The sequence below is a fragment of the Acinonyx jubatus genome, chromosome C2 (genome assembly GCF_027475565.1).
Source record: "Acinonyx jubatus isolate Ajub_Pintada_27869175 chromosome C2, VMU_Ajub_asm_v1.0, whole genome shotgun sequence".
Taxonomy (NCBI): Eukaryota; Metazoa; Chordata; class Mammalia; order Carnivora; family Felidae; genus Acinonyx; species Acinonyx jubatus.
The window spans coordinates 44,847,433-44,870,466 of NC_069384.1; the positions used below are offsets into that span (position 1 = coordinate 44,847,433).

Consider the following 23,034-nt stretch of genomic DNA (forward strand, 5'->3'; position numbering starts at 1 on the left):
ATAACTTATATATTTATATACAATTGAACCTTAAACAATGCAAAGGTTAGGGATACCAATAACCCCCTTGCCCCATCCAGTCCAAAGTCTACACATAACTTTCGACTCCCCAAAACTCAACTTCTAATAGCCTACTGTTGACTAGAAGCCTTACCAATAACAAAAACAATTAACACATATTTGTATGTTATATGTATTGTATACTATATTGTTACAGTAAAGTAAGCTAGAGAAAAGAAAATGTTAAGAAAATCATAATAGAAGATACACTCACAGTATTATACTGTATTTATCAAAAAACATTTACGTGTAAGTGGAGCCATGCAGTTAAAACTTGAGTGTTCAAGGGTCAACTGTATGCCAATCTCCAAAGAAGAGTGTTTAGGATTTCTAGCACAGAAGTTTAAGAAACAATTATACAGGCATATGCATTTTTCAAAGTAACACAACTGCCTATTCTGATATACAATTAAAATTTTAATTGAAGCAAAGTTCAAAATATATAATCATAAGTGTGAAAATGAAGGTGTATTAGTAAAATAGCAGTTTGCTAAGCGATTAAGGTAAACAACACAGTGTTCTATAACAAAGTAATCTGAGTCTCAAAAGGTCCAATTACATAATCTTCCCTGTCTGAACTTTGAATATATGGTCTAAGTAAATTACTTGCTACCTGGCTACTGTGAAAGCACAGGCTCCAGATTTAAAACTCTTGAACTATATTATATATTTTACAAATACAGCAGTTGCTAAGTAAATGTTTTCTTTTTAAATGCCATCTTCTGTATCGTCAGAAATTAATGTTATTTTATGTTTTCTGTAACATCTATCCCTTATAATTTGTTATTCAATAATTTTCATGTGAAATGTGACATTTTAGAGCACTCATTAATTCCTGCAATATCAGTGTTATTTTGAAGATTAGGAAATTCAGTGAGGACCTAATAAAAAATCTTCAGCACATTATTTATTGGATAAGATGCAACCCTTTACCTGTTTCTGCACAGATTATGAGCTGAAAGAAATAGATGCCTGAAAATATCTTAATTAAATCATAGTGAATAAAATCTAATTCCAAGGTTTAATAAATTTCTTACTGAAAACTTAACATAAATGACAATTGTTTTTATTTACATTTAGATTTCTTAAAAAGCCTCTTAAATGTTGTGACTGGTTTCTTACTTAACAATAGCTTTTAATGCTCGAAAATTCCCTAGTAGATATGTCATTTTTATGAGGAAGTTATTACTCTGGATATAAATTTGCACATAGTGTATATTGCCTACTTGATTCCCAGAAGAAGAACTATTTCTGTGAAAGTCTTAAAGTACTCAAGTTTAATGAATTATTATGGTAGAGAATTAAATGGTTTGTTTTTCAGTTATATTCCTTTTTTCAAGTTTATTTATTTGTTTTGAGACAGAATGAAAACATGTGCAGTGGAGAAGCAGAGAGAAGGAGAAAGAGAGAATCCCAAGCAGGCTCTGTGCTGACAGGGCAGTAAAACTCACGAACCGTGAGATCATGACCTGAGCCAAAACCAAGTGTCAGAGGTTTGGGGCGCCTTGGTGGCTAAGTTGGTCAAGCATCTGACTTCGGCTAAAGTCATGATCTCACGGTCCATGAGTTCAAGACCCATGCAGGGCTCTGTGCTGACACCTCAGAGCCTGGAGGCTGCTTCAGATTCTGTGTCCCCACCTCTCTCCAGCCCTCCCCCACTCATGCCCTGTCTCACTCTGTCTCTCAAAAATAAATAAATGTTAAAAAAAATTACAAAAAAAAAAAGCGTTGGAGGCTTAACAGCTGAGCCACCCAGATGCCCCATGTTTTTCAGTTATATTATTTGATACAATTTTCTACATATAAATTATTTGATTAATATATTTTTATAGTAATAAAAATAAAGCTTTATTCAAGTGAAAGGATATTAAAGGGACTGTTTGATTCAATATTTTAGAGTATTGCCAAATAACTGAATTATTACTTAATGTTATATCATAGGAAGGGGAAATGAAACATAAAACTTAACCTTGAATTCTGGAGATGGTCATGTGTGAAGTCAGGCAAGTTCTTTACCTTCTGTGGGCTTCAGTTTTTTACTTCTATTATGAAGCAATTGTTCATATCCCATTCAATAAAAAGTATTTCTTATTAAAACTTCAATAATACAGGGGTGCCTGGGTGGCTCAGTTGGTTGAGCATCCAACTCTTGATTTCAGCTCAGGTCATGATCCTAGGGTCATGGGATTGAGTCCTGCTTGGGATTCTCTCTCTCTTTCCCATGCCCTTCTCCTGCTCATGCCCTTCTCTCTCTAAAATAAAAAAAATAAAAAAAAATTGTGCTTGCTTCGGCAGCACATATACTAAAATTTTTTAAAAAATTAAAAAATTAAAAAACTTCAGTAATACATAGAATGAGAAGTGCTAATGAATTAATTGAAGTAATGTATTTTAGAAGATTGCCTAAGCAGTAGTAAAACATGCATCCCCTGTAATTTTTATAGTTTTGTCAATGAAAGAAATATGGTGTTACCATATGTTATCTAGTTTTTTCTTCAAAAAAGGAAGCTTTTAAATGTCATTTTTAAAATTACTGCTAAACATCTAAGAACTTCCTATGTATATCCTTGTCCTATAAAGTGTAAGTTCCTAACTTTAATGTTTGAATTAATCTCTATGAAATATAAAAAAGGTCATTCTTAAAACGAATTATGCAATAGTCTTTCCACTTTGTTGAAAGAGACATCAAAACAGTGCATAAGCCTGGTCTCTTGATTCAAGTGTTTAAGGAAATAAATTAGCAATAATATAAACAAAATCCTTTAAGTCTATTTGCTGATTTAAATTTGCAACAAATACTTAATCTTAAAATGTGGGATACTAAGAATCCATCTACTTTTATTGGTACTTTTGTAAAAACAAAAACAGAAAAAAAAAAGGAAAGGAAAAGAAAGAAAAGAAGAGAAGAGAAGAGAAAAGAAAAGAAAAGAAAAGAAAAGAAAAGAAAAGAAAAGAAAAGAAAAGACAAGAAAAGGGCTATGTTGTGGGTTATGACCTCCATCTTCAGCCCTTTTTTGGTTTGCATCCTGTGTGCCAAATAAAGGCAAATATGGTGGACATTTTTGGCATCCATCACCATATTTTCAAGCATATACCAACTTGTAAAATAATTTTGTTAGTGAAATGTCACCCAGGGAAATTTTAATATTGTATTTGTGTTTCAGCTTCTGACATGGCGGCTGAACAGGGACAGATTCTCGTGATAGCCACCGCAGCTGTTGGGGGATTTACTCTCCTCGTCATTCTTACTTTGTTCTTCTTAATCACTGGGAGGTAATGGAAGCATACCAGATTATTTCCAAGATTTGTGAATAACCATTCTCTTATAATACTGTGTATTCATATGCTTTCAAATGTAGCAAACTATGAGAGAAAAAGGGATCAGGGCAGGCTGCTCTGACTGAAGTTTATATGATAACAGAACCACCATGTCCAATTCTCTGTATCAATAGGCTTCGAAATATGTAAGCAACTAAAGACGTGATAGAAACACTTTGAAAGCTATGAAAGATAAATTCTTACTCGATAAGTTTTTCCTTTACCACGTTCAAATTACACCATGAAAGAGATCTTTCCTGGAGAAAAAAAAAATCATTCAACAGAGAATTCATATAAAAGTTTTCTATAAATTTAGTGTTATAGAATGTGTTCTATTTATTCATTAAATGTTGAATGGATCTATATTAGATTACATTAATTGGTTTTATAAATCCGGTATTTCTCCACTTTAAGGTAATAGGGGTGGAAATTTAAAGCAACAATGAATTGGACAGAGCAAAAGACCTAGATCTGAATCCTGACTAGCTGGTCAAAGTGCACACATTTGATATAACAATGAATTAAAACCATTTATTGATTTTTAGATATATTAGATTGTTGCCATGAGCCAGGTACCGACTGACTATACAGAGATGTGAGTAAAGGTAGTATGTATGAAATCATATAAAAGATTTTTTCTGTAACCCTTGTTATATAAGCCTTGTTATTAGGCCCAGACTTTTGTGAGAAACTGTGAATATATTCAGATCATATTTTTATTCCTACTAAGGAAAAAAATAATTCTTTCTTGATTATCAATAGGGTCACAAAAGAATATCTCATGAATTTTCCTGATAATATGAAAAACACACATACTGCAAAGAAAACAATGTCATGATTTAAAAGTGCAATAAGAATACCAGCCAAAAAGTATGCATCTATAATGACACCAGCTAAAGTACACTGTCTCAACTGGAAAGTGTCGATATTTGATAATGAGCAGAAATAACAAATAGCTACTTTCAGGGGCAATAGTTTAGTGAATAAACAATAAAACACCTTTTTTTATTTATTTAAAAACTCTACTTACATACCAATATTTTATTAAAATTCACGTTTAAATTATAGAGGATATGCATGCATGGAAAATTATTATCTACAGTTTTAGAGCAGGGTAAAGGTATAGATCAATAAGTTCACAAATGTTTAGAAGTTTGGGTCCCTGCCTGACTGTAACTGCCAGCTATTGAAGGTGTCAGATCTAGGGATAACAAACCCACTTTTATAGAACCTACCAAGGAATAAAGAAACACATGAATATTTTAATATGGTTGAGTTAAAATGGTGACTTCTTTATGAAATTAATTGTAAAATGGACACATGTACCCCACGTTTACTTAAATTTGTTTTCTGTATAAATAGACATAGTATTGCTCTTGTAATAGAGAGTGTCTCAGAGTCTCCTGTTTGGGGAAGCTGATTAACTGATAGAAGAGTGATAGCTATAGTAATAAGAAAAAATTTTTTGAAAGAATGCAGGAATACTGATAAATTAATACTAATAAAAAGTGCTAGTTTGGGCATGCCATGGTGTCACCATCATATACTATTGCCCAGCACTCTCCTGTTTCTGTCTCTCTTTATACCTCATGCTAACCTCTGGCAGGTCCTTGCCATCATTACAGCTTTGGTACAACCATATTTTACAGTGGGCAGAAAATAAATGTTGGAGTCTCTAAACCAACTAACCATCAGGTTGAAAACAAAATATGCAGTATGATATCCCTCAAATACCAAACGTGATCTACAAAATCCTTAATCACTAGCAGGGGAGAACTGGTTATAAAAACCAACAAACAAGCAAAACCCTATGTATCCTAGTGGAGGTCTAAGCTTGTTTGAAAAACAAACAAAAAAATGTTAGAGTTCTTATGATCGTACCTATGACTCTCTTGCAAGAAGAAGGATTAGAATACAATTTTGGTACATATAAAGTCACAATGACAATTTAATTAGGTAAAAAAAAGAAAACAAGCCAACACTTTATGTGTTGCTATGTGTTTAACAAACCTTATTAGAAAAATGCTAAGTGGAAGAAATAACTCTACTGTGTTTTCATTGCCATTTATAACCTAAGTGCTGCTCATGCATTGTGAGTTTGGGGGCATTGATACCTTGATAATATTCTATTTATCATGGAGTTGCACATAATTTAAAGGCACTCAGTTTGGGGCCCAGAAAGATTATTCAGTTGTTAAAGTATGATGGGGACCTATAAGGTGATTCTAACTCCAAAGTCACAAATTATGTCAACTAGACTGTGATAATTTGTATATGATGGTTAATTTCATTCAAAAATATTATTTTTTTCTTATTTGAAAGTACTCTTGAAGAACTGTGGGGTACGTTCTCATGTATGATTTTATTTAAACAGCAGGGCCTCTTTTATCCTCAATTTTTTGAAAAAAAAAAGCCTCTAACTTTATAATGGAAATTGATTTAAATGATGTTTCATTTAATAGTGAGTCGATATATGGCACAATCAGATGTAACTTTTAAGTTACAGTTATGTGTATTTGTAGAATATGAATTAAGGCTTTATTTCCTCTTTGAGTATTTCAGCAGTGATTTAAATGGCACACATACACATGTGGAAAAGCATTTCATTAAAATATCAGAAATTATTGCCTTAACACATAAATATGGGAAGCTTTAACGAAGATATTACAGGCATTGTAGGCTAAATCAATTTGGCCTAATAAACTTGAGAGATGGGCTCAAAAGTTGTCTTTATTTTTGGTTTCTGAAGCAGAATTATCTTTAAAAGATACTTTAATGGTAAAGAAAAATTTGTACTAAATTATTTTCAGCTTTTACTTTCCATGTTTTCCAATTTATATGACATTAGAAAGTAATATTCTACAAACTGGGGAAGACTACTTCAGTTACATGAGATTAAAAAAATTCATTTTTTAAAGCACATAATATACTTTAAGCACATAATAGAGGAGTATTCATTGGAAATTATTCTATAAAAACTGTAAGACATTTCTGAATAAATACTCAACTTGCCTTAGGGTTTGAAGATAAAATCACATTGAAAGATTGGATGATATGCCACAGATGTAGTCTGTTTAACCATTTGGAATTAGAAGTTTGATGAATTGTCAAATCACATGGATGCTGGAGAATTTATTCATGTTGCAGAAGTCATGCGAGATAAGCATCTACTCTTTCTCAGAGCACAATTATCCCAAGAGAGAACAGAACATACCTTTACAAAATTCTGACATAAAAAGAAAGCATGCTCTTTAGCAATGAAACTAGAAAACATTTGTCTAAATTTCTGAGATTCTGACTCAAAAACATTTTCTCATTTTGACTTTTAATGCTTTCTACCAGCTCCAGCTATTAGAAGTTCTATAAGGAAGCATGTGATGGTTATTGCTGATTATAGAATATTCTCTAAGATTCCTATCATTCAAACCAATCAATCCACGTGAGAGTATTTTATTCTTATCTGGGATTAATTCTGATCTATACGAAAAAAAAAAAAGAAACTTGTGATATAAAGATATTCTTAAACATGGCCTTTGTGATAAGAACTTGGCCTACTAGTGATAGGTAATTTAGTTGGTTTTGGTTCTCATCCAGCATAATTCTAAAACTAAGATTCTGCTTACCCTTTTCAAAGGTGCCAATGGTACATCAAAGCTAAAATGAAGTCAGAAGAGAAGAGGAGAAACCACTTACAGCAGAATGGGCATTGTAAGTAGTACAGTGACCCTTTCATTATTTTACATTGCTCTAGCCCTCAAGAGTTCATTTTAAACTTGTATCCACTGAGTTGAGAAAACCTGAAAAAATGTACTTCCAACCTTTCAGCATTAAGACTTTTCATCTGGTTTCCAGGTTTGTTGGTGGAAATTGCACCTGCTTCTCATTAAATGATTGTACTTTTTTCCTAATTCTGCTTGCTGGAAAACATGAAGGCTGAATATGCTAAAAATACAAGATGACTGCTTATATCTAGTTATTTACCATTCACAATGACTCCTGAGTGCAAGTTGGTTTAATTTAGTGGAGCATTAGCCATAGAAATATTAGGGAACTTTTATTCCTTCTTGTAGGGACTGTCATTTAAACATATAACAAATCAATTTACAATTCATTAACACTAAAAAAGAAAATCAGCTCTTTAACTTTTAGAATATGTATGAAATCCTTGAGCTGACTACAAGGTTATATTCATTTGTAGAATCTCTTCCCAAGCAAGCTATAATTACCACTATAGTTGGTTTGATAATTGCCACCCTCTCCTCCCCAACACCCACCTCCACCTCCACCTCCAAATGGCAAACTACTTTGTCAAGACGGTTTCTCTGTCGTGAGATGCTGAATTAACATCTCAGAAAGGGATGTTCTCTAATTAACCACAGTGTAGAAATAATGTGTGAGGCAAGCTGTTTAACTCTTTCAACTCATTTTTTTACTTCAGATTGAGCAAAAGGAGTAAGAGACTTTTCAATCTATATCACTTTCTGAAGGAGGCAGAAAGGATTTAAGTGAGGAAATTACAAACTAGAGGGGTGGTTTAGGGCTATTTCTAAGGCTCACAGGATTTCTCAGTGGTCTGAGGACTTTCTGTATGAGGATGTTCCATGTTCACTAGCCAGAGTTCTGACTCAGAAGGTGCATGGTAGGGCCAAGACATACGCATTTTTAGCAAGGTGTCCCTGGCTGCTCTTTTCTTACAATACGTTTGAGGCTCACTGCACTGGCAGAGAAGGGAAAGCTAAGACAGCCACTGCCAGCCATGGGATGAGCTGGAAATGCTGCGAACAGATGCAGAAACCTGGGCCCAAACACCTGGATAGATGACATATGCTGAGCAACCTTAAGACTCACTGCAGGGCATTTAGTACTGAAATGCAAAGGAAAAAGATGTTCCTGAGGTATTTATTATCTGCTTTCCAACTAGCAGTTTTTGCATAAACTAAACCAGATGGGCCCAGCAAGAAGCAATGAAAATAACCTAAGACAGCCAAGGAAGTAAAAGAAAGATAACAAACCGAGTTTTAAGAAACCATGGGTAAGTTAAATAAGTAACCAGATAGTCGACATATATTGTGTTTACAAGAAAAAAGAAGGTGATGTTAACACCACATATCCAATTAGATACCACTAATCATCTAATAGTAGCCACTGGATTTGAGTTTATAGAGTATTCATTCTGAAACCACAACTCCCATTAAATAAAAAAGTATCTGCAATATGAACCAGAGGTAAAGATTATCTGTTGTCTTTTCCTCCAATCTAAACTTTGGAAGTCACATAAAGCATAGTATTTCAGAATCATTGTCAGGCCTAAGTATACCTAGAATGCTTTGCTGATGATATTTGGGGAAGTACTAATATTCTCATGGGTGTTCATCTGGTAGCAGAAGACAGTAGGCAAAAAGGAATGAAAGGGGGCAACAAGTGTAGAGGAACTCATGAAGCAAATTCTGCTGACAATGGACATTTCAGCACCTCCTCTAAACTCACTTCATTAGCTTTTATTTGTTTGCTTTTGAAATTTTCTTGCAAGAGCATGTTTCTAAGGAATCCTAGCCAACAAATAACTCGGGGTATTATGCAGCTTTCAAAATCTAAAGCAACAAAACCAAGCATCACCTATTCACTATGCCACGAATTTGCATTGATCTTTTAATCCCTACTAATTCATATTTAATAAAGATTTGCTGTGTGATTATTACCTGTAAAACCATACCTAAGGTATTTGGAAAGATACAAAGATGTATAAGAAATGATCTCCTGTCCTCCGGGAGCCAGAAATCTGTTGGAACACAGAAACCTACCACCAAAACAGAGGAATATCTACACACAGTCTGTGATTTCTTCAGATACTGAAAGAAATGGCAAATGAAAAAAATAACCACACATTCAAGTTTTCCAGCCATCCGTTTGTCATCTGAGTGCAAAGTGTCCAGGAGGGACACCAACAGGCTTGCTCATTTTGGCAGAAAGGGTTTTGGGAGAAAGGCTTATGCCTTTCCCCCCACGTCCTGAGCTAGATCAAGTACAAAATGTATGGGTTGTTTGTGAATTAGTGAGCTGATTAAACGTTTTACAGAAATATAATAAATATGTTTTCTGGAACCTGCCAGCTCACTCTCTATTAAACCACCAGGTCATTTTACATTAACAGGTAAATAAATTTTTGATTCCAAGTACTCAACTCTTTATTGGGGGGTGAGGAGGAGTGGGACAGAAAGAAAAGAGAGTTGAAGTAACTAACAAGAATGACGACTTTAATATGTCAATCCTTGTTTTAAACATACACAAGATGTGTAATCACTAAAATACTTTTAAACTAAATCAATCTTTTTTTGTTGTTGTTGGTTTGCAGTACGCTTCCCAGGAATTAAAACTTACATAGATCCAGATACATATGAAGACCCATCCTTAGCAGTTCATGAATTTGCAAAGGAGATTGATCCCTCAAGAATTCGCATTGAGAGAGTCATTGGGGCAGGTAAACATAAAATCTGTACTTTTGAAGATATGATTCCTTGATGGTTTTGTAGCTAGGTTATCAACATAATATTTTAAATCTTAGCAGTTTTAGTCAGTTTAGTCTTGAAAAATTTCAAGAAAGGAGAAGTAAAATTATCTTCCACATGCTGTTACTTTTTTAAGTATGTAAGCACCTAAATTCATTTTCTAAGCAAACGTCATTTCTAACTCCTGTAGTCTTCTTTCAGTATGGAGGTAACTTACAATGAAACTAGGGTCATACAGGAATTCATTTTGAAGATGTAACTTCAGGAGTTTTTCGTAAGTTGTTAAAGATTTACTGAGGCCCTCAGGGTACCTGGGTGGCTCAGTTGGTTGAACATTCGACTCTTGATTTCATCTCAGATCGTGATCCCAGGGTCATGGGATTGAGCCCTGGTTGGGCTCCTTGCTGAGCGTGGAGTCTGCTTAAGATACTTTCTCTCTCTTTCTCTCTCTGCCCCTCTCCCCAGCTTGTGCATTCTCTCTTTTAAAAAAATAAATTAAAAATAAGACAAAATAAATGATTTGCTCAGGCCCCAACATCTATAGATATATAGTATAATTAGTGTTCATATTGATGACTGGCTCTGCAGGATCCAGAAGTGTTCTAAAAATCATTGAGGGTAAAATTAGCTTCAGTATAGTTTTATATCATTTCAGTGCTAATTAGTGATTTTCCCTATGTAGAATGTTCAAACAGAACACTATTTTATTCAGCTCTCCTATATAAATACAAAACTATTGTGACTTAGTTCCCAAGACCTTATTCTGTTCATACTTACAACAGAGGCTAAGTTGGTATAACAAAGAGACCTCAGCATATTTATTCTTCTTTTAAGTCCTTGACCTAAGGAACAGTCCATGTAGCAGAGGAATGGTCATTCAGGAGGTCTTGAAAGGACCCAAGTTCCTTGTACTGTTTGCTCTGCCTTTCCTTAGTGTGTCATCTTCCTCTGAATGGTCAAAGCTGGGACACCAATGCATCTGCCTTCCAACCTGTGAGAAAGAAAAGGAAAGAGTTCAGTCTTTTTTTTTTTTTTTTTGGCTTTGTCTGTAAGACAATAACACGGAACTTGTAAACATGTCTATTCACATCTCAATGGTCCAGTTCAATTACCTGGGCACAAAGAGAGTTTGGAAACATATTCTCTGACTGGACAGCCATGCATACAGCTAAGAAGGGGAAGGAGAAAGTGTAAGTAGAGAAGGGAGACTGGATCCTGAAGAGGGGTATTGGTCTCCTCTTGATGCTGGATACCTGTTATGTACTGTTTTGAGCAGTATATACAAAGCCTGACCATTCCAGCCAGGTATCATGTCTTTTCAGAGGCCAAAGAAAGAAGCTGACCATCCCTTGTCTCTTTCCAAAGCCCTTCTCCACAAGAGGACCAGCTGCATAATCTGCAGAGACCAATGCAGAATGAAAATGTAGAGTCTCTTGTTAAAAAGTTACTAAGAATTTCAAGATAGTGACATCAGAGCATTAAACAAGTGACAGAGCCCTTCTAAACTCAGGACTCTGTATGACTAGTCACATTGAATGGACTCTGTTTCCCAGATACACAGTAATCTAGCACTATACAGGAATTCCAGAAACATTTGGAGAGAGTCCTTCATTATATCACTTCATTCGCTATGCACAATGGGTCATCTCATCTCCTACAAGGCTAGAGCTCCCTTTGAAAGCTGACACAAGGGGCCTATACACTTAATCCTAGTGCTCACAGCTGAAGAGGCTGTCTTATCAGAAAGATTAAGAACCTGGAATGAAACCAGATTCTCTATTCTCTTCTGCTGAACATAAAACACATCAGTGGGCATTGAAGGTATAATTGAAAGAGTGATTACATTATAGTCATTTAGTTTGGGGATTCATTTACTTAACACAGCAGAAATGTGCTTCTACTGTATCCTTTTATACTACAGTGTTCAGTCCTCATGTAGATACAGTAGAAGCATTTTCCATTGTAGTCCTTTGTGCATAAATTAAATGGCAGTGTCTGAAATCATAATGTTGAGAAATAATATCAAATATCTTAAATGATAACAAATAAGTATTTTTTTTAGTTTTTTAGATTTTCTTCAACCAGAATATAAATTTTGTCCTAAAAAAAAAGTATGACACATTGCCAAAGCAGTGACTGTTAAAGAGACTACTTGAATATCATTCCCCCTATTCTGTCTAACATCTAATAAGTTGTATTGGGATTCCTCTCATTTGGCAAAGAAAGAATATCTAAACCAGGTAGTCAATCCTATACACCAGTATTCCTTTTTATATTTATTCACCTTTGGTTACTTCAAGTTTCATACAATATGCTGTCTTTTTATTGTTTGTCTTCAAAAAAAATCATAAAAATAAAAATGCTTTATGTTACAAAGTTGTAACATATGTTATATTGTAACATAACTTTCCGCTTTGCATTCCTGGCCAGTGCTACTTTGTAATTAACCTCATTATGTCACGTTCCTAAAACTCTATTTGGATGTGGAAAAAATTAGTAAGTCTGTGGACATTTGTCACAGAAGTAGTGTGAAAAAAGCATTGTTTGGTCAAACTATGGAAGAATTGATAGAATTATGTAACATCTCTGACATAATTACACAATTGGTTACTTGCCCAACACTACTATAAAGCCTTTCCTTAGGTTGTCTCATATCCTTTACTTTTTCCCACCTATTTGATTGTTTCTTCTCAGACTCCTATTTTCTCATCATCTGTGTGCTTTAGGTATTTCCCTTGGAGATGTAAATTAAATGACTTAAGGAGAGAGAGGTGTGTTGGAGTAGTGGTGATGGGAGAGAAGCAAGACATCAGGTCTTAATAATTGTCAGGGGAAAGATATTTAGTTCTGATTGAAGCACTGAGAAAGCCATAGAGGGGATACTGAGATTCACCATTCATTGCTGAGGAAAAATCAACAAGACCTATATGTGTTTTGTTTTGTTTTGTTTTTGTTTGTTTGTTTGTTTGTTTACAAAGAAATCGTTTAAAATGTTGTCCTGGGCACTTTCCAGGGTAGTGAAATGTTCCAACTCTAGGCAGAGAAGAGCCTGCAGAGTGAAGCTATGTGCAGGCAGCAGGTATATTTACTAGGCCTCTGAATTCTTGGGTTCCTTTAGATGAGTTAGATTGTAGATGAAAGAGAAAATAAAAGCTGAGGGTTGATAAAGTGTAAGCTGCCTATAAACTCATGCTACAGATTCAGATCTGGTCTGAATAAGGTTGCGTGGTCCAGTTTGAAAAGTTCCCAAAGTTGACTCGAATTTGGAAGTTAAGTTGAAACAGGGCTGTGGAGTCAAACAAATTAGAGTCCAGTAGTGATTCTGCAGTTTAACAGTTGCATGATTTGGGCCACATTCTGAGCTTCAATTCCCTCATCTATAAAATGGGCATACCTACCTGCTTTCTGAGGTTGTCGTCAGGTTTGAGATATATATGTATAAACACCTGGCCTTCAGCACAAGGAATGCAGCAAGCCATCTTAACCTGTCTCCTTTAGTGTATTTTATTGTTGAAGTCTTAACATAATAGCTAACTCCCTTGTGAAATTGACTGTTAACCTTTGGTAATAATAATGCTTACCCTAGCTTTTTTTTTTTTTTTTTTTTTTTTTTTGCTACTTCCCTTTGGAGATTCTTCAATTCTGATAATGATGATGATTAACACATAGTTTTTATTGAGCACCTACTCAAGTTCAGACCCTGTGTTAAGTGCTTTTCATATATTTTCTTATAAAGTTGTCATAATAACCCCATGAAGAAGATATTATTATTCTCATTTATAGGTGAAGAATGAGGTTAAGAAACATTAAGTGGCCTGCTGAAGATTGTAAGATTAGGTCGTAGAAGACCTGGGGTTCACACCCAGCTATGACTGACTCCCAAGCTACATTTTTTTTTATAATTTAACTTTATTTTTATTTTTTAAAATTTACATCCAAATTAGTTAGTATATAGTGAAGCAATGATTTCAGGAGTAGATTCCTTAGTGCCCCTTACCCATTTAGACCATCCCCCCTCCCACAACCCCTCCAGCAACCCTCAGTTTGTTCTCCATATTTATGAGTCTCTTTTGTTTTGTCCCCCTCCCTGTTTTTATATTATTTTTGTTTCCCTTCCCTATGTTCATCTGTTTTGTCTCTTAAAGTCCTCATACGAGTGAATTCATATGATATTTGTCTTTCTCTGACTAATTTCACTTAGCATAATACCCTCCAGTTCCTTCCACGTAGTTGCAAATGGCAAGATTTCATTCTTTTTGATTGCTGAGTAATACTCCATTGCATATATATATATACCACATTTTCTTTATCCATTTATCCATCCCTACCCAAGCTGCTATTCTTAACCACTATGTTATATTGTATCTATGCTATTAGTTTACTCTTCAACTCAAAACACTGTGTCCATAAAAGGTATCAAAATGTGCTTTAAAAAGGAAAATTTTAAATTCCCAATTTTAAAAAATCTTAAGTAGTTTAAAGATATTTAATATCTCATTGAAACAAAAATTTTAACTGAAAGACAATCAGGAAATCATTTTCATGAAAGAATATTGAATTTCTTATGCTGTATGGATATTTAGAGAATAAATGTATTTTGTGAAGAAAATAAATTACATATAAACCAAAGTCTGAAAGAACCAATTAGAGATATATACAATCTAGAAATAATTGCAATCCTTAAGATTTATTATTATTAATATTTTATCATTCATGAAAATGTTTGAGAATTTATAGATATGAAAGCTTATTTGTGTTCTTTTATGATTCCAAACACTACTTATTTTTGTATAAGAGCTCAAAAACTATACCCGCCTGTTCTCATATAACAAAATATGAGGATAATGGATAAATATGAGAAATTTGAGAATATAAAAACTGAAAAAAAATCCAGAAATTAGATAAATGTATTTCTGAGGCCAAAGAAGTTAATACTTCAAATAAATAAAGGTGCAGACCATTAAGCATTTTTCATAGGGTTGGGAAGGGACTTTTATGTGCAAGGCTGTTATTTGCTGCTGGCCAGTGAGTCCTATTAGAATTCTTTTCCTTGTGTTTTGCTGTAAAGAACAAATGTTATCTGGGGATGCTTGGGTGGCTCAATCGGTTAAGTGTCAGACTTCAGCTCAGGTCATGATCTCATGGTCTGTGGGTTTGAGTCCCATGTCTGGCTCCATGCTGACACCTTGGAGCCTGGAGTTTGCTTTGGATCCTGTCTCCCTTTCTTTCTGCTCCTTCCCCACTCATGCTCTCTCTCTCTCTCCCTCTCTCTCTCAAAAATAAATAAATGTTATTATTTTTTTAAAAAAATAACAAATGTTATTCTAATGCCAGCATAATCAAATGCTATTTATTGCTTGGATTTACTTTTCTAAAATTTGCCTCCTCCTTCTTAAATAAAAGTATGTCTTTCCAGAATATTAAAAGCCCTAATTTAACTAATGATAAGATTATTCAGAATAAGTAATGCATCACTGAGCAATTGGCTTATCAATGTAATTCAAATGAGCTATCTCAGAGAAAAATTAGCAAATCTAAAGGTGCAATAAATAGCATCTTTACTGTTTAAAAAAAAAAAAAGAATGCTTTCCAGGTTTCTAATTGGGAGACACATACAGAGTCATTAAATACTTCTTCAATTGGTTGTTAAAAAATGAACCCCAAAATAGCTGCATTAAAATTTTAAGAAAGAAAATGAGAAATGATATTACACATAACCCATAACATTTCTTTATATGCTCCCTCAGAAATGTTTGTTAGATGGCTAGTATCTACTTATAAGAGGCACTGTGCTTATTTTTTTTTCATAGTAAGTCACTATGCTTATCAAAAACATATGTAGTCAGCCTGTCTTCTATAACTTTTGTCCTGGGATTTTCAACTTTGTAACTATCCAAATATTATGTGACAAATCCTTAGAAAACTTATGCAATATCTAGGCTTAATACACACACACGTGCATATACATATATATACATATATACAGTATATACACATACATACTTAAAATTCCTTATCTTTCACTGTAAATTTTACTTTTTTTTTAATGAGTTTTCTAGGACACTTTTTTTTTGGTATATCACTATTCTATTTAATAGTGGCAGCTTATCTTTGTTCATCAATACAGGCCTGAATTTCCATGAAAATGTGCATTTCCATTTAAATGAAGTGAGCAGCTCTGTTGCATAGGAGACTATCAAGAGCATCTATCTTCTTTGACTTTTTGCATCATAAAATGAAATACTGTGGCCAGAGGACTGTAAAACAGAAATTCCCAGGCTAAAAGAACCAGGTCAGATTAGAATAGAATCATTATTTTACACATACCTTGAGAGATAATGAGAAGACTGGTAAACTGAATTTTAATCATGGGCTGAAAAAGGTCATTGAAAGGCTTTTCCTTTTTCAGGACAGTCCTGAACCTAAACCATTAGAAGAAACACTTGCCTTGCAGAGTATCTATAATTTTGAAACATTATTCCATTGAAAAAATCATCCTTGTGTCTGTAAGCCCATAGGGTACCCTCTTATATTTGACCTTCCCTCTTTCCCTAGTCTCAGTGGAAATGCATAATATCTCTCAGCCATTCATATTCTATTCCTTTATCTATACAAAACTCATTATTGCCTCCACTATCAGCCTTCTCTTCTCTTGGCTTAGTCACCAATTTTTTTTCTCTTCCTAGAATAGTCCAGGAAGTTTTAACTGTTGGTTTCTCAGCAAGCATCTGCAGGTAAAAGAAAGTCAAAAGGACAACAAAGAGGATATAAAAAGTGAATGACAAACCAGTGATTTATTCAGTCTAATATTTGGTTCTGTTATTGCCATCTCCTTTGAGGTCATAGTTGTACTTGCTAATATGCAGGGCAAAATGCTCACTTCCGGTGCCACTGCTAATTCGCCTGCAAACCTCCAACTAACCCTTCTAGAATCTATTATTGTTTTAGTTATCTTAAAGGAACTCTCTTATCCCCTATATTATTTTTGTTCCTCTTCCACAGCTATATTGTATTTTGTTTGCAACATGACAAGAGGAATGTGGGCAGTATTCCAGATGCAGTCTCACAATTCATTTTTTACAAGAAGAAACTTGTGTTTATGGCTTATTTCCTCCATGATTGATTAGATGATCTTCTCAAATGTAAATTTTGTTCTTGTCCATCAGTTTAAAGGATTTATGGTAGAGGTCAGATTAATTTTCTTTTCTATTCTTGGAAACCCCTTTGCCCAACCAATTAGACTGAAAATAAGATCAACAGCAGATTCTGGCAAGACTTTTGTGCCTTTTACTCAAGAATTTCATAGCATTCTAAATCAAATGATGTAATGAGAGATGGGCTATATCCATTTTCCCTGGACATTATAGTATGAATAAAAAGGACAGACTGGAACTGGACAGACCCAGGCTTGAATCACAGTATTACTATTAATTTACTCTATGACCTTCAGCAATTTAGTGATTTCTCAGAAATTTGGTTTGCTTACCTATAAAATGGATTCATAATAATAATAATAATAATAATAATAATAATAATAATAGCTATTATGTAGGATTAGTGTAAAATTTAGAGATGACACATACTGAGGCTCTGTCATGCAGTAAACACTCAGTAAAAGGGCAGAAACATGACTATCAGATTCAAAATAGTTTTTATATTTAGTTGAAATGGCTAAGAAGAATGGCACTCTAGACGTAATTCTCAAAATACATTTGATATAAATATCTTCCCATACAGAATTTGATGATCAATGCCATAGTAACTAGAATGATATGTATGATTTTCAGAGTTAGTTGAAAATTAGTAGTTAAAAATGAAGTTTCATTTTTATCAGTACATTAAGAGCTATGTGTATATGAACAAATTATTTCCTCTTTTTATTTTTTGAAACATTTTTTTTTATTTTAGAGGGAGAGCATGAACAGGGGAGAGAGAGAGAGAATCGTAAGCAAGGTCCATGCTCAGGATGGAGCCCATCGTGGGGCTTGATCCCACGCATGACCTGAGCTGAAATCAAAACTCAAATGCTCAAACTGAGCCACCCAGGTGCCCCTGTTTTTTTTTCTTTTTTTTAATTAATTTATTTTTTTAATTTACATTCAAATTAGTTAGCATACAGTACAAAAATGATTTCAGGGTAGATTTCTTAATGCCCCTTACCTATTTACCCCATCTCCCCTTCCACATTCCCTACAGCAACCCTCAGTTTGTTCTCTATATATGAGTCTCTTATGTTTTATCCCCTTCCCTGTTTTTATATTATTTTTGCTTCCCTTCCCTTATGTTCATCTGTTTTGTATCTTAAATTCTTCATTTGAATGGAGTCATATGATGTATGTCTTTCTCCGACTGACTAATTTCACTTAGCATAATACCCTCTAGTTCCATCCATGTAATTGCAAATGGCAAGATTTCATTCTTTTTCATTGCCAAGTACTACTCCATTGTGTGTGTATACACACACACATATATGTATATATGTGTGTGTGTATATATATGTGTGTATATATATATATATATATATATATATATATATATACATATACATATATATATATATATATATATATACCCCCAACATCTTCTTTATCCATTTCCCATCAATGGACATTTGGGCTCTTTCCATACTTTGGCCATTGTCGATAGTGCTGCTGTAAACATTGGGATGCTTGTGCCCCTTCAAAACAGCACACCTTATCCCTTGGATAGATACCTAGTAGTGCAATTGCTGAGTCGTAGGGTAGTCCTATTTTTAATTTTTTGAGGAAACTCCATACTGTTTGCCAGAGTGGCTGCACCAGCTTGCATTCCCAACGGCAGTGCAAAAGGGTTCCTTTCTCCACATCCTCGCCAACATCTATTGTTGCCTGATTTGTTAATGTTAGCTATTCTGACAGGTGTGATATAGTATCTCATTGTGGTTTTGATTTGTATTTCCCTGGTGATAAGTGATGTTGAGCATTTTTTCATGCGTCAGTTGGCCATCTGGATGTCTTCTTTATCTGATATGTCATTTACAAATATCTTCTCCCATTCTGTCAGTTGCCTTTTAGTTTTGCTGATTATTTCCTTTGCTGTGCAGAAGCTTTTTATTTTGATGAGGTCCCAATAGTTCATTTTTGCTTTTGTTTCCCTTGCCTCTGGAGATGTGTTGAGTAAGAAGTTGCTACAGCTGAGGTCAAATAGGTTTTTGTCTGCTTTGTCCTCTAGGATTTTGATAGCTTCCTGTCTTATGTTTAGGTCTTTCATCCATTTTTAGTTTATTTTTGTGTATGGTGTAAGAAAGTGATTCAGGTTCATTCTTTTACATGCCGCTGTCCAGCTTTCCCAGCACCATTTGCTGAAGAGACTGTCTTTATTCCATTGGATATTCTTTCCTGCTTTGTCAAAGATTAGTTGGCCATATGTTTATGGTCCATTTCTCGGTTCTCTATTCTGTTCCATTGATCTGAGTCTCTGTTTTTGTGCCAGTACCATACTGTCTTGATGATTACAGCTTTGTAATATAGCTTGAAGTCTGGGATTATGATGCCTCCAACTTTGGTTTTCTTTTTCAAGATTGCTTTGGCTATTCAGGGTCTTTTCTGGTTCCATACAGATTTTAGGATTGTTTGTTCTAGCTCTGTGAAGAATACTGGTGTTATTTTAATAAGGATTGCATTGAATATGTAGATTGCTTTGAGTTGTATTGACATTTTAACGATATTTGTTCTTCCAATCCAGGAGCATGGAATATTTTTCCATTTTTTTGTGTCTTCTTCAATTTCTTTCATAAGCTTTCTATAGTTTTCAGTATATGGATTTTTCACCTCTTTGGTTAGATTTATTCCTAGGTATTTTATGGTTTTTGGTGCAATTGTAAATGGGATAGATTCCCTGATTTCTCTTTCTGTTGCTTCATTACTGGTGTATAGGAATACAACCAATTTCTGTGCATTGATTTTATATCCTGTGACTTTGCTGTATTCATGGATCAGTTCTAGCAGTTTTTTTGATAGTATCTTTTGGGTTTTCCACATAGAGTATCATGTCATCTGCGAAGAGTGAAAATTTGACCTCCTCCTGGCCAATTTGGATGCCTTTTATTCCTTTGTTTTGTCTGATTGCTGAAGCTAAGACTTCCAATACTATGTTGACTAACAGTGGCAAGAGTGGACACTCTGTCATATTTCTGACCTTAGAGGAAAAGCTTTCAGTTTTTCCCCATTGAGGATCGTATTAGTGGTAGGTCTTTCATATATGGCTTTTAAGATCTTGAGGTATGATCCTTCTGTCCCTACTTTCTTGAGGGATTTTATCAAGAAAGCACACTGTATTTTGTCAAATGCTTTCTCTGCAACTATTGAGAGGATCATGTGGTTCTTGTACTTTCTTTCACTCATGTGATGTATCACATTGGTTGTTTTGTGGATATCAAACCAGCCCTGTATCTCAGGTATAAATCCCACTTGGTCGTGGTGAATAATTTTTTTAATGTATTGTTGGATCCATCCAACACTGGCTAATATCCTGTTGAGGATTTTTGCATCCATGTTCATCAGGGAAATTGGTCTACAGTTCTCCTTTTTAGTGGGGTCTCTGTCTGGTTTTGGAATCGAGGTAATGCTGGCTTCATAGAAAGAGTTTGGAAGTTTTCCTTCCATTTATATTTTTTGGAAGAGCTTCAAGAGAATAGGTGTTAACTCTTCCTTAAATGTTTGGTAGAATTCCCTTGGAAAACAATCTGGCCCTGGACTCTTGTTTTTTGGGATATTTTTAATTACTGATTCAATTTCTTTACTGGTTTTGAATCTGTTCAAATTTTCTATTTCTTCCTGTTCCAGTTTTGGTAGTGTATATGTTTCTAGGAATTTGTCCATTGCTTCCCAATTGCCCATTTTATTGGCATATAATTGCTCATAATATTCTCTTACTATTGTTTTTATTTCTGCTGTCTTGGTTGTGATCTCTCCGCTTTCATTCTTGATTTTATTTTTTGGGGTCCTTTCCTTTTTGTTTTTGATCAAACTGGCTAGTGGTTTATCAATTTTGTTAATTCTTTCAAAGAACCAGCTTCTGGTTTCATTGATCTGTCTACTGTTTTGTTTTTGTTTGTTTGTTTGTTTGGTTGGTTGGTTGGTTGGTTGGTTTCAGTAGCATTAATTTCTGCTCTAATCTTTATTATTTCCTGTCTTCTGCTTGTTTGGGGTTTTATTTGCTCTTCTTTTTCTACCTCTTTAAGCTGTAAGTTAGGTTGTGTATCTGAGACCTTTCTTCCTTCTTTAGGAAGGTCCGAATTGCTATATACTTCCCTCTTATGACCACCTTTGCTGCGTCCCAGAGGTTTTGAGCTGTGGTGTTATCATTTTCATTGCCTTTAATATACTTTTTAATTTCCTCTTCTTGGTTAGCTCATTCATCCTTTAGAAGGATGGTTTTTAATCTCCAAGTATTTGTTTTTTTCCAGATTTTTTTCTTGTGTAGATTTTGAGTTTCATGGTGTTGTGGTCTGAAAATATGCACAGTATGATCTCTATCTTTTTGTACTTGTTGAGGGCTGATTTGCATCCCAGTATGTGATTTAATCTTGAGAATGTTCCATGTGCACTGGGGAATGTGTATTCTGCTGCTTTAGGATGAAATGTTCTAAATGTTTCTGTTAAGTACATCCAGTCCAGTGTGTCATTCAAAGCCATTGTTTCCTTTTTGATTTTCTGTCTAGATGATCTGCCCATTGCTGTGAGTGGGGTGTTGAAGTCCCCTACTATTATGGTATTATTATCAATGAGTTTCTTTGTTTGTGATTAATTGATTTATATATTTGGATCCTTTCACATTTGGAGCATAAATGTTTACAATTGTTAGGTCCTCTTAGTGGATAGACCCCTTAATTATGATATAATGCCCTTCTTCATCTCTTGTTACAGTCTTTATTTTAAAGTCTAGATTGTCTGATATAAGTGTGGCTACTCCTGCTTTCTTTTGTTGACAATTCTCATGATAGATGGTTCTTCATCCCCTTACTTTCAATCTGAAGGCGTCTTTGGTCTAAAGTGGGTCTCTTGTAAACAGCGTATAGATGGCTCTTGTTTTCTTATCCATTCTCTTACCCTATGTCTTTTGATTGGAGCATTTAGTCCATTGACATTTAGAGTGAGTACTGAAAGATATGAATTTATTGCCATTGTGTTGCCTATGGAGTTGGAGTTTCTGGTGGTGTTCTCTGGTCCTTTCTAGTCTTTGTTGCTTTTGTTTTTCTTTGTTTGTTTGTTTGTTTTGTTTTGTTTTGTTTTTCCATCTTTCCTCCCCTCAGAGTGCCCCCTTAAAATTTCTTGCAGGGCTGGCTTAGTGGTCATGAACTCCTTTAAGTTTTGTCTGTCTGGGAAACTTTTTATCTCTCCTATTTTGAATGACAGCCTTGCTGGATAAAGAATTCTTGGCTACATATTTTTCTGATTCAGCACATTGAAAATATCCTGCCACTCTTTTCTGGCCTGTCAAGTTTCTGTGGATAGGTCTGCTGCAAACCTGATCTGTCTTCCCTTATAGGTTAAGGACTTTTTTTCCCTTGCTGCTTTCATGATTCTCTCCTTGCCTGAGTATTTTGTGAATTTGACTATGATATGCCTTGTTGATGGCCAGTTTTTGTTGAATCTAATGTGAGTTCCCTGTGCTTCTCAATTTTGATGTCTGCGTCTTTCCCCAGGTTAGGAAGGTTTTCAGCTATGATTTGCTCACATAACCCCTCTACCCATTTTTCTCTCTCTTCCTCTTCTGGGACCCCTATGATTCTGATGTTGTTCCTTTTTAATGAGTCACTGATTTCTCTAATTCTTATAATCATGCTCTTTTTCCTTAGTCTCCCTCTTTTTTTCTGCTTCATTATTCTCCATAAGTTTGTCCTCTGTTTCGTTGATTCACTGTTCTCCCTCATCTATCCTTGCTGCTGTGGCAACCATTTGATATTGCAGTTTAGTTATAACATTTTTTATTTCATCCTGACTAGCTTTTACTTCTTTTGTCTCTGCATAAAAAGATTCTAATCTATTTTCATTGCTAGGTAGCATTCTTATTGTAGTGATTCTAAATTCTGGTTCAGACATCTTGCTTGTATCTGTATTGATTAAGTCCCTGGCTGTCGTTTCTTCCTGTTTTGTGGGGGTAAATTCCT

At 34.6% G+C, this 23,034-nt stretch overlaps 1 protein-coding gene across 7 annotated transcripts in view; it reads left to right on the forward strand.

Annotated features, from left to right (window-relative positions):
- The window catches only part of EPHA6 (EPH receptor A6), an 856,998-nt gene that overhangs the window by 607,740 nt on the left and 226,224 nt on the right, over window positions 1-23,034 (forward strand). For all 7 annotated transcript variants that reach the window (XM_027077585.2, XM_027077587.2, XM_027077586.2 and 4 more), the window contains 3 exons: window positions 3,225-3,333; window positions 7,013-7,086; window positions 9,731-9,856. In XM_027077585.2, coding sequence (XP_026933386.1) covers window positions 3,225-3,333; window positions 7,013-7,086; window positions 9,731-9,856 — 309 coding nt within the window. The remainder of the gene's footprint in view (window positions 1-3,224; window positions 3,334-7,012; window positions 7,087-9,730; window positions 9,857-23,034) is intronic.